We start from the raw sequence: 15,952 nt of genomic DNA on the forward strand, positions 1-15,952 counted from the left end.
TTAGTTATTAGTGTCGAAAAGATCTGTAGATTGATCGTGATCTTTGAGAGCAACACAGCACGTTAATATTTAATACTTTGAAAGCTTTACAATTTAAGAATACATTTTGTAAAGTTTTAATACGGTTTATATTTTGTAAGCTCTCAACGATTTTCTCTCGTTATAGGGTCGAATTTTCTACCTAATTTTAAATTTTTGATAAAAAATAAAATGTAAAGCCGTAGTATTTTTAAAATAACGCGCATGTTCCTTTTTAAAATACTTTCCCGACGTAATTTTGGTGAAAAAAAGTAAGATAAGAATTTTTTAAAATAATTGATGTTTTATAATGATGTCTTCAAAAGTGAAAATTTTAATATCTGTTACTTCAGGCAGTTCATTTTCAAACCTTATCTTTTACACTTTCCAGTCTTTGTCTACAATGACAGTTTTTATTAATTGTTCACTCTGGGCTTATATAGGATTTTGGTGGTCAAGGGTTTCTTTGGTCGAGCCAATCATCGACGATCTTTTGGTGGTAAACGTCTCCATGACCACTCCTTATTCGCGTTCTTTTTTTAGTACGATGACGCACTTGTTTATTTGCAGGTGTTTGAAACACGAACGCGTCCTCTTGTTCTGTGACCCAAGAGGTCAGAGTTTTTATTCATGGTCCGAGTAGAAACTAGTTTCTCTCGTCCATGTTACAATGATATACTACGAAAACTAACAATACACTAAAAATATCATAAACTACACAATAATTTATTTGAAAAACACTTTTGGCAAACTCCATTCTTAAGTTAAAGGGTTAAAAATATATATACAAGAAAAGGGACTCTCACGAACCCCCAGAGAGAATTGTAAGCCTTTCAGGTGCGCATAGAGACCATGGCCGTTGGCCTTCTATTTGCGAGGTAATTCCCCATTGAACCGAGGTTCGCGACCAGCGCTGACCCCAACTCAAGGAGAATTATAGAATATTTAAAGGAAATATAACTAATTTTAAAGGGAAGATTACTTTTTATTAAATTTGGCGTTACACTAGGGAATAACTACTAAAGAATTTCCAAAACATAATTAAAGTGGATAGCCCCTCGTATATTGCGTAGATCGCATCAAAACTTAAAGGTCAAATAAATTATAGGTAATAAAGTCAAGGGGATAGCCACTTAAGAAATTCAAAACCAATCTTGAAAGTGTTTAATTGAATAAAAATATAATGAAATTCGCTTACCTTCAAATATGGTGGCTCCAAAAACGTCCAAAAAAGAGGTGCTTGTGCACTTTCTCAATAATTCAAGTTTGAAAAGGAACTTAAAAATTGCGCCGAGTTTGCGCGCTTAAAACTAAATTCAAGTTTAAAAAAAACTTGAAAATAACTCGGAGTTCGCGGACTTTCACAAAAAAAAAAGAAATTTAAGTTTTTAAAAACCTAAAACTTACACGATGTACACGAATTCAAGTTGAACTTGAATTTTAGCTTTGAAAAATGCTGTTTTGAAACAGTTCAAGCACTGTTAAGGAACTTACAAATTCTTAAAAAAACTGGGATGATAAATTTTAAAAAAGGCTTTGAAAGATAACTAGTCTCGGAGGAGAAGTCGCAAGTGAATGCAGAGAGAATTTAGAAGGGGAGTGGAAGGTCCCCCCTTTGACAGTGGAAGGTCCCCCCTTTGACTCTATTAAACGTGATGACGCCCAAACAAGATGTCGCGTTGAGCTTTTTGGGGTAGGCAGTTTCCGGTCACGTGTTCTAAAATCTCTCTGTTACAAACGCATCATACCGGAAATCGACCTGCCTAGATAACGTTTAGCAGACGACGTTGCGCTACATTCCAAACCACCCCTTCTAAATTCTCTCTGGTGAATGGTCATAGGAGAGCGCCGAGTACTATAGGGTGTTTGCGCGAGAGTAAAAAGGGAGAAGAAATAGGGGGCGAAAACCGGCTTTCAGGGGATGTCAAACATGGCGTCCTAACGTGGCCAGAGCGGGCAGCCGGCAAGGGGAGAGGAAAGGGGGTAGGTAACTTGACGTCACGCGCAAAGACCCTAAACGACTTGAAAACCGTTTTTTTTTCGGCCAATAAGGAGGATGGAAAATCTGAGAGATGGTGGAGAGTGTGCCAGCAGGCTTAACTCCCCGTGTGTAGTGAACTCGGGTGAACCCCGACAGCGAAATAACCTAAGATGGTGGTCTCCCCTCTTGTGTGTTGGTTCCTGTAAAATCCCTTGCATAAAACTTGTATTTTTTAGCCACATCGTAGTATACGATGAGGCTCTTAGTTTGACCCGAGCCGTCGTCGTAGTAGTAGTAGTAGTGGCCGGGTTTGTCGCTTCGTTATCGTTAGATTTTAGCTTAAAAGGAATTCGATAGTACCACAAACCACCCATAGGGGTAACTGAGCTTGGTTAGAGATTTTGTTTTCATTAAAATTTTTTTGGTCGCAGCCGGGATTCGAACCCGGGTCGTTCACGCAGCAGTCAGACACTCTACCACTATACCACGAGGGCTTGTCAATAAGAGCGAGTTTTCTTCCTTTTATTTATCTCTAAAGGGTCGAGAATGAGGGATGGCCCTATTTATTTTTGGGGTCGGATACTTATATATTTTTGGGGTCGGATACTTCTCAATTTGTGTCTTTTGGTCTTTATATTTTCTGAATTTGTATCTTTGGGGTTTCTGAATTGGTATCTTTGGGGTCGGATACTTCTTAATTGGTATCTTTGGGGTCGGATACTTCTTAATTGGTATCTTTGGGGTCGGATACTTCTTAATTGGTATCTTTGGGGTCGGATACTTCTTAATTGGTATCTTTGGGGTCGGATACTTCTTAATTTGTATCTTTGGGGTCGGATACTTCTGAATTTGTATCTTTGGGGTCGGATACTTCTGAATTTGTATCTTTCGTGTCGGATACTTCTGAATTTGTATCTTTGGGGTCGTATACTCCACCAGACTTCATTAAAGTGGAAGTGGCGACTTTAATTCTTAAAATAACCATTAATAATCTAAAGTTTTAGCCACATCGTATGATGAACATCTACGATGAGGGTCTTAGTTTGACCTGGCCTGTTGGTGGTGGGGGTGGTGTCGTGAAAGAGAACTGCCTTAGACAGTATAAAATTTTTCGATCGTCATTGAAGGGAGAGTGAATGGGAGAGAATTGTGGTGAGGTGATATTTTTCGTTTGTGTATTTTAAAAGGAAGGAAATTATGATAGTTAGGTTAAGCCATATACCCTCCCTTAAAAATTCCTCTTACCCGTCGACAATAAGAGTTTCACGCTCCCCTCTTTCAACATTCAAAGAAATCGAGGGAAATTTTGAAAGCAAAAGCAAGTATTTACTGACGTTCTTTTTAGAATGGTCTTAAGGCACCGGGATATTACAATTATTGGGTGTTTTACCGAATTCTTTCTCTTTCAAACTCTTCTGACCATAAGTTCATGTTAGAAATTTATAAGAAGCGATAAGTGTGCATCGGCATAAGTCTATGTTGTAAACTCATCGAGGGGATAATCACTAAAACTACCTGTTCTTCGATTCGCCGGAATATTACAATTACGGCATAAGTAAATTAATACGGGTAATAATTCTATCAACGTTTAGGGTAGGGCATCGAGGGGCTATTCACTCTGATTTTATGCACGGTAATTTATTTAAGCATTGTAAAAGATATCGCTATTCACTCATTAGGGTAAAGTATAGAGGGGTTATCCACTCATTAGGGTAGGGTATAGAGGGGGTATTCACTCGTACGATGTGGCTACTATTACGAGCCCTTGGGTCGCCTTGTTTAAAGGTAAATGGAAAGAAAGGTATAGCTTGGTCACTACCAACGAGATATACAAGGCCCATGCGGGCGCCAATTTTTTCATTTTTTTCCGGACCTTTTAAATCGCCACGATTCTCCGCTAGAGGCACGTTTAAGTCTAAAACAATTGTGTAAACCTCACGTGGCCATCTGTCTGCTCTAAGTTTCGAACCTCGAGCGAGGGAGCGCGCGGCGGGATTTCATGTGCATGAAGCCTAATCAGTAAGTGTATTAAAGAGACTAAGAAGCGCCATCTATCAACCACACAAGTCAAATATATATGGGTGACGGACCCCCCTCCGAAGTGAGCGTGCATGGGCCTTGTACATCTCGTTGGTAGTGGCTTGGTATATTCCCATTCCCGCGGGCGCCGGCCTTGACTGGCTGAGGCTCCGCTCTGCCTCTACCGGTATTACGGTTATCACTGTTTAGGGTAGGGCATCGAGGGGCTATTCACTCTGATTTTTATGTACGGTAAATCTAAATCATTTAAGCATTGTAAATGATAGCGCTATTCACTCATTATGGTATGGTATAGAGGGGTTATCCACTCATTAGGGTAGGGTATAGAGGGGATATTCACTCGTATGATGTGGCTACTATTACGAGCCCTTGGGCCGTCTTGTTTATGTATATAATTGAAAACATTTGTAACCAAAAAATAACTTATATAGAAAAAAACCACCTGCAAAATATCTCCTTCAAATCACCAAAAGCCTAAAAAACCCAACATTCAATACCTTGTCAATACGCTTAAAAGAACAAATTGTAAAACCAAAAACCGTGAAAACACGCCCAACTAAATTCCCTCCGAGAGCAAAAAACTCTAACCCTTTGACCTGACCTAACCCTAAACCAAGAAGAACACGCTGACCAAGGGGGAAGGAAGTTGGGGGCTGGATTCATGGTTTAACGTTATCCTTAATGTATAAGGAGGGGTTTTTGTTTGGATGTAGTTTTTTTTATGTATTGCATTAATTGTTTTGAATAGATTCCACAGAACTACAATTCGGGCCCTCAATATGTGGTTAAAATTTCAAAGAGATCCATTAATTAGTTTATTTTATAAAAAATAAAGTTGCTAAGGGTGGCTTTCATTTCCATAAAATTAATCACACCTTTTGATGAAAAACAGGAATTTTTCCCATAGAAATAACATGGGAAATTTTTCGAAAAAAACAAATTGGTTACTCGTGATTTAGAAAAACTATATATCTGTTAGCTAATAGCTAACGTTCTAGTGTGTTCGAGAGAGAGACAGAGAGGAGGAGCGTCGTTTTGCATCTAGTGCCGTCTACCCATCTGGAATTTTCGAGAGAGAACGAGAGAGACGAGGTACTACTATAACTTGTTACGCTTGCTATGAGATAGCAAGCAACGCCAAGCCTATCGCTTTAGTATGAAAGATGTTTGAAATTATGATTCCTTTATCATAGTGGGGAAAATTCTAGAATGAGTGCCTAACGTAAATGAATTGTTTTTAGAAATCGCGCTTGATAACCAGTTAAAACTGAGTTTTATGGAAACGTAATGCAAAATCACGCAAGAAACAATCTTGATAAAAGCGTTTACACTCAGATTCCAAAATTCTGTAATGGCATTGCTGTCTATGACATTATAGTAAGGCTGCGTAAGCAAGTTATATACTCTTCTAGGTAGATCTATGTTATAATTATAGTAATGTAATATTTTGAACGGTATTATGCTAAGGCATTTGATAAGACAGGGGAAGCACAGACAATTCTTAAGATAGCAGTGTGGCTTTCACATGAGTATAGTAAATACAGAATTTTGGAATCTGAGTGTAAACGCTTTTATCAAGATTGTTTCTCCATAAATCTCAGTTTTAACTGATTATCAAGCGCGATTTCTAAAAACAACGCAAAACAATTCATTTACGTTAGGCACTCATTCTAGAATTTTCCCCACTATGATAGAGGAATCATAATTTCAAACATCTTTCATACTAAAGCGAAAGGCTTGGCGTTGCTTGCTATCTCATAGCAAGCGTAACGAGGTATAGTAGTACCTCATCTCTCTCGTTCTCTCTCGAAGTCGAAAATTCCAGACGCAAAACGACGCTCCGCCTCTCTGGCTCTCTCTGGAACACACTAGAACGATAGCTAACAGTATATAAGAGCGCGCGCTCGTGAATCTCCCCAGAATCAACTCCAAAGAGAGAGTAGAGACACAGAAAGTTTAAACTTGAACTTGAAAAAGCGATAGCTTGAATTCGTCTAATATAAATTCTAGTGCTATTAACTATAAGTCACTGAACTATTCAACAAAGTTTGAATATACTTATTAATATCTAATTAGCCTTCAACGTGTATAAATATTACATTGAAAACCGCTTACGAGAGAAAAATGGTGAAAGCTCCTGCCATCGGAATTGACCTTGGCACGACGTACTCTTGCGTCGGTGTCTTCCAACACGGAAAGGTGGAGATCATCGCCAATGACCAGGGTAACAGAACGACACCCAGCTACGTTGCCTTCACCGACACTGAACGACTCATAGGGGACGGGGCGAAATCCCAAGTTGCCCTCAACCCTGAAAACACGGTTTTCGACGCGAAACGTCTCATCGGAAGAAAATTTGATGACTCGACAGTACAAGCGGACATTAAACATTGGCCCTTCGCCGTCATTAACTCTGGGGGTAAGCCGAAGATCCAGGTGGAATTCAAGGGTGAGAGGAAGCTCTTCAACCCTGAAGAAATCAGTTCCATGGTGCTTACAAAGATGAAGGAAACGGCCGAAGCTTACCTGGGACAACCAGTCAAAGACGCCGTCGTCACAGTTCCAGCCTACTTCAACGACTCTCAGAGACAAGCTACGAAGGACGCCGGAGCCATCGCCGGTCTCAATGTCTTGAGAATCATCAACGAACCAACGGCAGCCGCGCTGGCCTATGGCTTGGACAAAAAGCTCAAAGGCGAGAAAAACGTACTCATCTTTGATCTTGGCGGTGGTACATTCGACGTCTCCATCCTGACAATCGATGAAGGCTCACTGTTCGAAGTTCGCTCGACAGCCGGTGATACCCATCTGGGTGGCGAAGACTTTGACAACAGAATGGTCAATCATTTCGTGGAAGAGTTCAAAAGAAAATACAAGAAGGACATCAGAGGCAATGCCCGCGCTCTAAGGAGGCTGCGAACGGCGTGCGAACGCGCTAAGAGAACCCTATCCAGCAGCTCCGAGGCTTCAATAGAAATTGACGCTCTTTTCGAAGGGGTTGACTTTTACTCGAAGATCACCAGAGCCAGGTTCGAAGAACTTTGCATCGACCTTTTCCGCGGCACCCTTCAACCTGTAGAGAAAGCGTTGAAAGACGCCAAGATGGACAAATCCATGATCCACGACATTGTCTTAGTCGGTGGTTCCACAAGAATTCCCAAGATTCAAAAATTGCTCCAAGATTTCTTCAATGGAAAAGACTTGTGCATGTCAATCAACCCAGACGAGGCTGTAGCCTACGGTGCAGCGGTACAGGCCGCCGTAATTACGGGAGACAAGAGTGACGTCATCAAAGACGTTCTCTTAGTAGACGTTGCCCCTCTTTCTTTGGGCATCGAGACAGCCGGTGGCGTCATGACCAAACTCGTAGAACGCAACAGTCGAATCCCATGCAAGACATCGGAGACCTTCACGACGTACTCCGACAACCAACCGGGCGTCAACATTCAAGTATTCGAAGGGGAACGGGCCATGACGAAGGACAACAACTTGTTGGGGACCTTCGAACTTAGCGGTATTCCGCCGGCGCCCAGGGGAGTTCCGAAGATCCAGGTTACCTTTGATTTGGACGCGAACGGCATCTTGCACGTCACCGCCAAAGATGAGAGCACGGGGAAGAGCAACAGCATCCAAATCACCAACGACAAGGGAAGGCTTTCGAAAGAAGAAATAGATCGAATGGTTCAAGACGCGGAGAAATACAAGGAGGAAGACGATAAACAGAGGGAGAAAATCGCGGCTAGGAATCAAATCGAAAGCTACGCCTACAGCGTCAAACAAGCGGCCAACGAAGCTCCCAACGAGAAATTATCAAGCGAAGACAAAAAGCGCGTCAATGAAATTTGCGATCAGGCTCTCTCCTGGGTGGATAACAACACTTTGGCCGAAAAAGAGGAATACGATCACAAATTAAAAGAACTCCAATCGCAGTGCAGTCCAATAATGGCTAAGTTACACGGTGGTAATTCGACTGGTCAACCTCCAAATTATGGAACATCCCAGGGGCCAACGGTCGAAGAAGTGGACTAATTAAAAAAGAAAATTTTAAATATAAGTATTTTTTATAAAGTTCCAAGTGACAAAAACTATATTATCATTAATAGAGTTCCTCTGAAAATATTGTATAATATTTTTCATTGTAAATATGTCATCATTTACTCTGTTTATTTAAATTATTTGCTGTACTTTATTTAATAAAGCGTAAACTTTTACACGTTATTTATTGTGTGACTAATGATTATTGTATTTGTAATGCAACTTCAGTATGACACTTTTTATACTTACTAATATAGAAAAGTCTTTGCGAGATCATAACTAGTGTCAAGGATGGGGGGAGGGTACACCTCTATCTGTGGGGTCGTTGTACTTGCGTTTTAAAAGGTAGGGACTAGGGCCACACGAGGGAATGGACACTTGAGAACTCAGGTGTACAAAATATGTCTTGAACTCAATGTACTGTCAAAGCTGAACTGTGAGTTCCGAAGGCTTTGAACTCAATGCACTGTCAAAGCTGAACTCTTTTGAACTCAGGTGTACACAGAGATCCAGAGCGTCTACCCCCTCGGGGCCAAAGGGAAGGTCGCGGGCCGTAGGTGGGGGTTCTCAAAATTTTCCGTTGCTAGTCCTTCTTTTTCCATGGGTTAGAAAAAGTCCCATCCAGAGAAAAAAGAAATGGAGTAGAAGGTTCTAACTTAGACTAACTATCAATAGCGTTCATATATTTAAACTTCTGGTTAAGACGCCGTAACTAACTTTAGAGTAATGGCATAAGGAGATCATCTCTCTAAGGGCCCAAGCGCATCTATTAGCAAAAACATCTAGTTCTGCTAGATGTGACGTAGATTTTGTATAGGGGCTCCTTCCGAATTTTTCGTGAAATTCGCCGGAGAGAAAAATAATTTTCAAAATCAGCCACGACCGATATCCTAAGCCGGTCGTGGTCTAGACGCGAGCTCTGAGATAACGCTCCCAAGCGGTTGGGTATCAAACTAAAACCCACGGGTATGCGAGAGAGGAAGGACTGAGGGGAAAAAATAAGTAAGAGAATTTCCAGAACCCCCCAGTTCTCTCAGACACAAGAGGTAATTTGAAGGAGGGAAAAATGTTCAATGCCGGATTACTCTGCAGCGAATGCGCTCGGCCTCTGTTTAGACTATACAATTATTATACCACTTGAGATGAGACGGATGGCTGACCAAATCGGACATACATACATTTCAACCGTAACATAGAATCTTGGGCCCTTAGAGAGATGATCTCCTTATGGTAATGGCAGTACTACGTATGCAAACGTCACACCCTTCTATCTTTTAGCTCAGTGTCATCCCCCTTACTGGGCGCGTACAGTAGAGAGCTGCATTTCAGTTTCAAACGTTACCATTTCCATACCATTTTTGTTCATATCATATTTTTTTTACCAATTCCACCCATATATTGCATCAACTTCACCATCCGTTACCGATCCGTGGTTTCCTAATTACCAACCATTCCATTCCCAATTAAGAAAGGTTATTGCATTTCCAACCATTACCGAAATGAACCATTTCCATACCATAGTGTTCGAAAGAATGTAACCCTTGAGCGTCTTGGTTTGGCCAAAAATTACCACTGCAATACCGGTTCTTCATCGGTAATTTTACTAAAAATAAGGGGGCTGAAAAACTGTAGAAAAATCAGACTGGACCTGGACTGAGGGACTCTTGCTCGCCCGTCGCCAAATAGCATGAATCACCTCCCAAAATATTTATTCCGAGAATTTGGCGCGAAAACTTACAATAGACTGATTGACAGCTATAATAGCCGTGAATCTCGTGTGCTGAAGTAAAAGCGGGATGAAAGTGAATTCGCGGATCCATCCAACGGTGCCTATTGGCACTAAGACGTCGGCCTCCCGCCTGTTCCATGGTTTCTCCGTACAAATATTTAATAGAATGGTCTATAAACCAATCACAGACGGCAACAAGAAACCAACAAGTTGGGAAAACCAAAATATTACCTCTCCGAGTCAAGACGACTACTTACAAACTTATTTACCCAGATATGGAAATGTTTCTTAAGTTAAAATCTATGAAATATTAAAGCAGTATACAAAGCACAGCAAATATACTGTAAATCAGACGACATTTTACATCCAATAATGATATACTTGTACACATTAAAATCATCCGATGGGGGAAAAACGGGAAATGAAGAGATCAAACTTTGGAGGGATATTACCTTTACGTGTTTGTAAAGGCCCAATTTTCTACTCCTCAACTGTATGCCCTCTATGTTCAAAGCCATATTCACAACAGGGTTTGCATTGTAAACACTATCCTTTCGTTTCATCTCAACGATTTTCGTAGTTTGTCAACATGACTGTTAACGTTACATAACACCAAAGCTTATTTGTGGCTACACACACTGAAAGTAAATGCGTACCATAAAAAGCATGAAAACACGAAGCTATTATCCGATTACGATCAGACCTTTCACTGGTCTGGGCTGCGTTCAGCAGAGCTCACCAAAAAAGACAGCGGATTTTGGAAATGTTTACCGGTGAGGTCTGTCGTCATAGCTTTTCTCCGGTCATCGGCGTTTTATAAATGACGCTAGCGCAATAAAGCGTGCAAGGTACCAAGGCTTAACAAAAATTGTATGATAACATATTTATAGAGATAGATAACAACTTTTATAATTAAAATTAGAAACTAACATATCTTTTAAAATTCTCGCGTGATCAACTGGTTTCACGCCAATTAAATAGCTATAGTCCCATAGTGCTATTTGTATTAATTCCTCCATGCTTTTTTCGCCAAGCTGAGAACTATGCGTTTTACGTCACGTTATCCAAAGAGCCGACTATTTTCATTGAAGACCGCGCTAGCTCAGCGCTTAGCACCGTGACGTCAAAATTCAAAAACAAAATCCCGTTATGTAGGACACTGCTAACAGCGGTGGGCTCTGCTGAACGCGGCCCAGATTTCCACCATGATTATATAATCTAAGCCTAATTATTTAAAAGTGTATTTAACTTTCGGCTCACTCTGAACCGTTAATGTCTCTGCATTACAGAAACGAAAACCAAATCCAAGCGTTTACTGTTTGGTTCACTAGGCCTATTGACAAATAAAATTTCATTTGACCAACATAGTAGCGTTGTGCTTGTATTCACTTTAGAAAGGATTATGCTATAAACAGATGTAGTATAGCTTAAGTATTATATAAACATCCATTTTAAATAATAATATTAAAAAAAATCTTTGGAATATCAAAATGAAATAGAGCTTTAAAGCTACAAAAGTACTAAATACATCATAATTACGAAAAATATTTCCACATATTCACTTTATATTAAGGATAAAGTGAATATTATGGTTCTGTAGGATTCATTTACACATCAAAACAAAACGAACTTCTAACGCAGCGCACTACTGTAACAACGGACGGACACACACAGACAAAAACATAGACTGCTTTTTAACTCTTTCCGTATTAATTTTAAATTGAGAAACAAGATTTTCTTAAATATTAAAATAAATATAATTAATATTTAATATTTTCTTCGTTAGTTATTCGCCTTATTGAACGTTACATCGTTTTAAAAAAGAACAATTAAACATTCTTGAGAGACTTGACTAATATTGGCGTTTGAAGTGAAGCATACGCCGGTTGCTTCGCCTTAATCAAATAGGTAGTATATAAGGGTGTCGAACTACAGTTAAAAGCAAGAACAACCGCAATTGCGAAAACCTATCGTGGACAACCCACCCTAGGGAGGCTAGACGTTTCTCGTAACCCTAGCTGATCGCCGCGAATGTCTTAAACCAAACGATGACGATGGAGTAGAAGCCAGGTGTGCAGACTGGTGTCCATGTGTGATGGACAAAAACAAAGACCAGAAGATGGTGGTGTAGAAGCCAGGTGTACAGACTGGTGTCCATGTGGGATGGACAAAAACAAACACCAGAAGATGGTGGTGTAGAAGCCAGGTGTGCAGACTGGTGTCCATGTGGGATGGACAATGACCTGAAGATGGTGGTGTTAGAAGCCAGTAAGTACAGACTGGTGTCCAAGTGGCATGGACAAAAACAAAGACCAGAAGATGGTGGTGTTAGAAGCCAGTGTGTACAGACTGGTGTCCATGTGGGATGGACAATGACCAGAAGATGGTGGTGGTTAGAAGCCAGTATGTACAGACTGGTGTCCATGTTGGATGGACGAAGGCCTTAAGATGGTGGTGATTAGAAGCCAGTAAGTACAGACTGGTGTCCGTGTGGGATGGACAAGGACCAGAAGATGGTGGTGTGAGAACTCAAGTAGAGTAGCCATTTCCGTGACTGTGAAAGCAGTTCGGAAATGGCGAACACGTTTGCTCCGATTTGGAAACTGCGAACGCGGTCACGTGGGTGTAACAACAGACACACACACAAACACACAAACACACAAACAGACACACACGATCGTTACAGAACCTCTCCGTGACATACGTCACTCGGAGAGGTAAAAAGCCTCTAGCGTTCGTCCAATGCGTGTACAAAGGAATGGCCTTCGACTCCTGTTCTAGTTTCTCTAGTAAAGCTGCGTGGCAATGAGGCAGCATGCCCGCTTACATTTAGTCTACTCGACACTCTCCTAGTCTCGTGACGTTCCCGTGAATAGTGTGTTACCATTTTCGTGTCTTCAACGATTGAACTTGAGGGTTTCTTTAACACTTGGATTTAACGGGCGAATATTGAAAAGGCAATAAATTGTAAGCATTGTTTCGGGTACTCGGATTAGTCGAGAAAATGGCAAAGAACAACCAGCAGGAACCGTCAACCTCTAGGCGTGATAACGACGACGTGATTTTTTTAAATAAACAAACACTAAAGTTTGAAATTACCGAGATAACGGAAAAAATCTGTAGAGTTCAACTTCAGTGCTATAAAAAAGATGGCGTACCGATAACTCGGCCGTGGATGATTCGCGGTACTTTGAACAAGAAACGGCTTACTATAGAAGGAATGGATAAGAGTGAGGATAAGATCAACTACGCGAAATCGTTTTGCAAGGTTGACGTTTTCGTTAGTAAATGGCGAAAGGCTACGTCGTGCCAAGTACCGCTCAATGAAGTAAATGATCGTGGATTCGTTTGTCCACACTTATGCAATATGGATGCGATTCGTAAATCCTATAACTCGCTTTACCCAAATCCAATCATGGACTTGTATGTAAAGATCGAGCTTGGAATCGACTACCAAACAATAGATGGCGCCATTCCCTTGAAATTCGACAGTTTAGTGAACAGCAACTTTTTAAGCGACTGCTATATCAAAACAGAAGTCAAAAACTTTCCATGCCATAAGGTATTGTTAGCGTCGAAATCTGACTATTTCAAAGCTATGTTCACTTGCGAAATGAAGGAATCAAAGGAAAGCGTAATTAACTGGACGACAGTGTTCGACGCTGAGACCGTCAACGACTTACTGCATTTCATTTATACCGGAAATACACCACCTAATATTGACAACACTTGTCAAAATTTGATACACGCCGCGTATCTCTGTAACATGAAAGATCTGCAAGAGATATGCGCTGACCGTTTGGCAACCTTGATTCACAAAGAAAACGTCCTTGATATTCTACAAATTGCGGAGAAGTACGATATTAAGGAACTAAAAGACGTCGCCGCTAAATACGTTGCTGTTCACAAAAATGAAATGTTCCAGTCAGCTGCTTGGCAAGACGCCAATCCGGACATGCTACGTGATTTGTTTAGAGCCGCCATGGATGTTTTGGTACCAAAGTAACTCAAAGACTTAAATCGTGGATAAAGAATGCGCGTGACGACATTTGTTTTCACGCTATAGGATAGGCAACTCCCTATCTCGAACGACAGCTTATTCTGTATACTCTGTTACAGCATCGGTTGTCAGCACGCGCAAAGCTAGGTCTCTATGTAACCTAGCTTTGTGCGTACTGATAAGAGACGAAAAACTTCAGTATTTAAAATATCCGCGTGTTTTTTTAGCTCGAGTGCACGGACCTCTAGGCCTTAGTTTCGAATACGCGTAGTAGGCTGTAGGCAAATTCACAAGTATTTGAAACTAAAGCCTAGAGGTCCGTGCATTGGAGCTAAAAAAACTCGCGGATATTTTTAAATCCTGAAGTTTTTCGTCTCTTGTCAGCACGCGCAAAGCTAGGTTACATACCTAGCTTTGTGCATGCTGACAACCAATGTTGTAACAGAGTATATACGAAATAAGCTGTCGTTCGAGATAATCAGCTGCCTATCCTATAGCGTGAAAACAAATTTCCTCACGCGCATTGTACTAGTTTGAGAGTTCAAAAGTTGTTGTTAAGGAGAAGACAAAATTCAACAGATCAAATTCATTCATTACTTCATTTGTACCTTTTGTTCTTTTGGAGAATTATTAAACCATACTTGTTTCCATTATTATTTTGTGCTGGATGTATATCTATACTGTTACTAGCTTTTACCTGTATCGTTGTAATAAGAACTTCCATCAAAATGATATAAAGAATGGGTAGATTTTTACTGATGACTAATATTTTTGTAGCACCCTAGGAGCGAAGGCACTCGGCGTTGCCCGTCAGGACAATTTTTATTACTTTCCACGCGGACATTATTCCATCAAGAAAGGTTTTTAAATTTCTGGCCGCCATTTAAAAAGATGGCAACAAACCGAACCCGAAAGACCATTCAGCAGGTCTCCTTAGAGGTGCTTGGCCGCAAGAACCAACCCGCTATTCAGCTTCGATTTTGGGTCTTTGTGAAAGATAGGGGTTATGATAGTGGAAACTACAATTCTTTTAGATTTTAGAGAGATAAACAGATATTATTTTTACGTTAGATTTGGAGGGTTTTTTTAAGATTTTAACCATTTAAATTTTAGGTGTAATTTTTTGTTTAAATAAGAATTAAGTTTTGAGAATATTAAAGTTTTTAGGGTTACATTAAATTATGTTTAAGTTATTTTACAGTTGCTGCACCAATAGGCCAAAAAAAAAAGACGTCACAGACCTATTTTTAGTGGGAGAAAAAATGGGGATCGCGTCACGTTTCCGTTTATTGATTATAGAGCTATCTCAGATGTGACGTCAGTGCCTAGGTAAAACGTCACGGGCTTAGCTTTGGCAGTGGGCGGCCATGTTTGGTACCGCTTTGGTTCTATGGGCAAATAGCATCGGTGACGTCACACTAAGGCTTCTAAGATAGCTCTATAGGACCGTCTCCAACACATTACGAACCTGGTTTTGGGCTGTTTAAAATAACGCCATCTATAGGCAATAAGTGGAAACAAGCCTTCCACATTTCTTTCCCCCAAAAATAGGTCTAACTCTAAGGTCTTTGATATCATTTTTGGTCTATTGACGCAACTAGAAAGGAGACGTTCAAGTTTGGGTTCTATCCACAGCAATCGTTTCGTTAGGCCTAATCGTATTCAGTGAAACAGTGATTTATACGTTTCATTTTCGGTACTTGAAATAATCAAGCCATGGCCAACAACAACACGTACAAGAATACCGTCAAAATGTCTAACTGTGCAAAATCTGAAAACGATGAGATGATTTACTTAATAAGGCAAACTCACGAGTTGGTCATGAATTGGGAAATAGCACCGGAAACATCGAACGTTCAACTAATACTTCAATGCCATAAAGCGGATGGGACGCTGGTAACGCGTCCATGGATGATTCAAGCTACTTGCAAAAATAAATGGCTTTCGTTGAGTGGCAACGATACGACTGAGGACAAATCAAAATACGCTCAGTATTTGTGTAAGGTTGAAGTTTATGTTAGTAAATGGCGCGAAGCATTATCTTCTCAAGTACCGCTAAGAGGCCCAGACTATCGTAATTTCTCTTTAGACTACATATGCAATATGCAATCAGTTGCAGGGGCTTTTAACCCTATTTACCCAAAGCCAA

At 40.5% G+C, this 15,952-nt stretch overlaps 2 protein-coding genes and 1 long non-coding RNA gene across 5 annotated transcripts; 2 read left to right on the top strand and 1 right to left on the bottom strand.

The window, feature by feature from the left end:
- The first annotated feature begins 5,886 nt into the window (after window positions 1-5,886).
- LOC149661110 (heat shock protein 70 B2-like) lies at window positions 5,887-8,257 on the top strand. Its single transcript, XM_089842509.1, has one exon. It carries the CDS (start codon window positions 6,164-6,166, stop codon window positions 8,066-8,068), a length of 1,905 nt encoding a protein of 634 aa, XP_089698635.1. The 5' UTR covers window positions 5,887-6,163; the 3' UTR covers window positions 8,069-8,257.
- On the bottom strand, window positions 7,821-10,007 carry LOC149661111 (uncharacterized). 3 transcript variants are annotated; one of them, XR_016368788.1, is made up of 4 exons: window positions 9,813-10,007; window positions 9,591-9,700; window positions 9,457-9,511; window positions 7,821-9,392 (listed from the first exon to the last, which is right to left on the bottom strand). It is a non-coding gene; the product is annotated as an uncharacterized LOC149661111 (long non-coding RNA). The 3 variants fall into 3 exon arrangements; XR_016368789.1 differs by having other exon boundaries at window positions 7,821-9,191; window positions 9,253-9,392; window positions 9,591-10,007; XR_016368787.1 differs by having other exon boundaries at window positions 9,591-10,007.
- A 2,800-nt stretch (window positions 10,008-12,807) lies between these two features.
- Window positions 12,808-13,809, top strand: LOC149661112 (speckle-type POZ protein-like). The gene has a single exon (XM_089843771.1). It carries the CDS (start codon window positions 12,808-12,810, stop codon window positions 13,807-13,809), a length of 1,002 nt encoding a protein of 333 aa, XP_089699897.1.
- The last annotated feature ends 2,143 nt before the right edge of the window (window positions 13,810-15,952 follow it).

This window comes from Phalangium opilio, unplaced genomic scaffold (assembly GCF_054372755.1).
Source record: "Phalangium opilio isolate 3A_F unplaced genomic scaffold, DU_Popi_V2 ptg000070l_1, whole genome shotgun sequence".
NCBI classification, from domain to species: Eukaryota; Metazoa; Arthropoda; class Arachnida; order Opiliones; family Phalangiidae; genus Phalangium; species Phalangium opilio.

Coding starts and splice junctions, on each gene's coding strand:
- LOC149661110 (XM_089842509.1), top strand. CDS start 6,164: ATGGTGAAAGCTCCTGCCATCGGAATTGACCTTGGCACGACGTACTCT.
- LOC149661112 (XM_089843771.1), top strand. CDS start 12,808: ATGGCAAAGAACAACCAGCAGGAACCGTCAACCTCTAGGCGTGATAAC.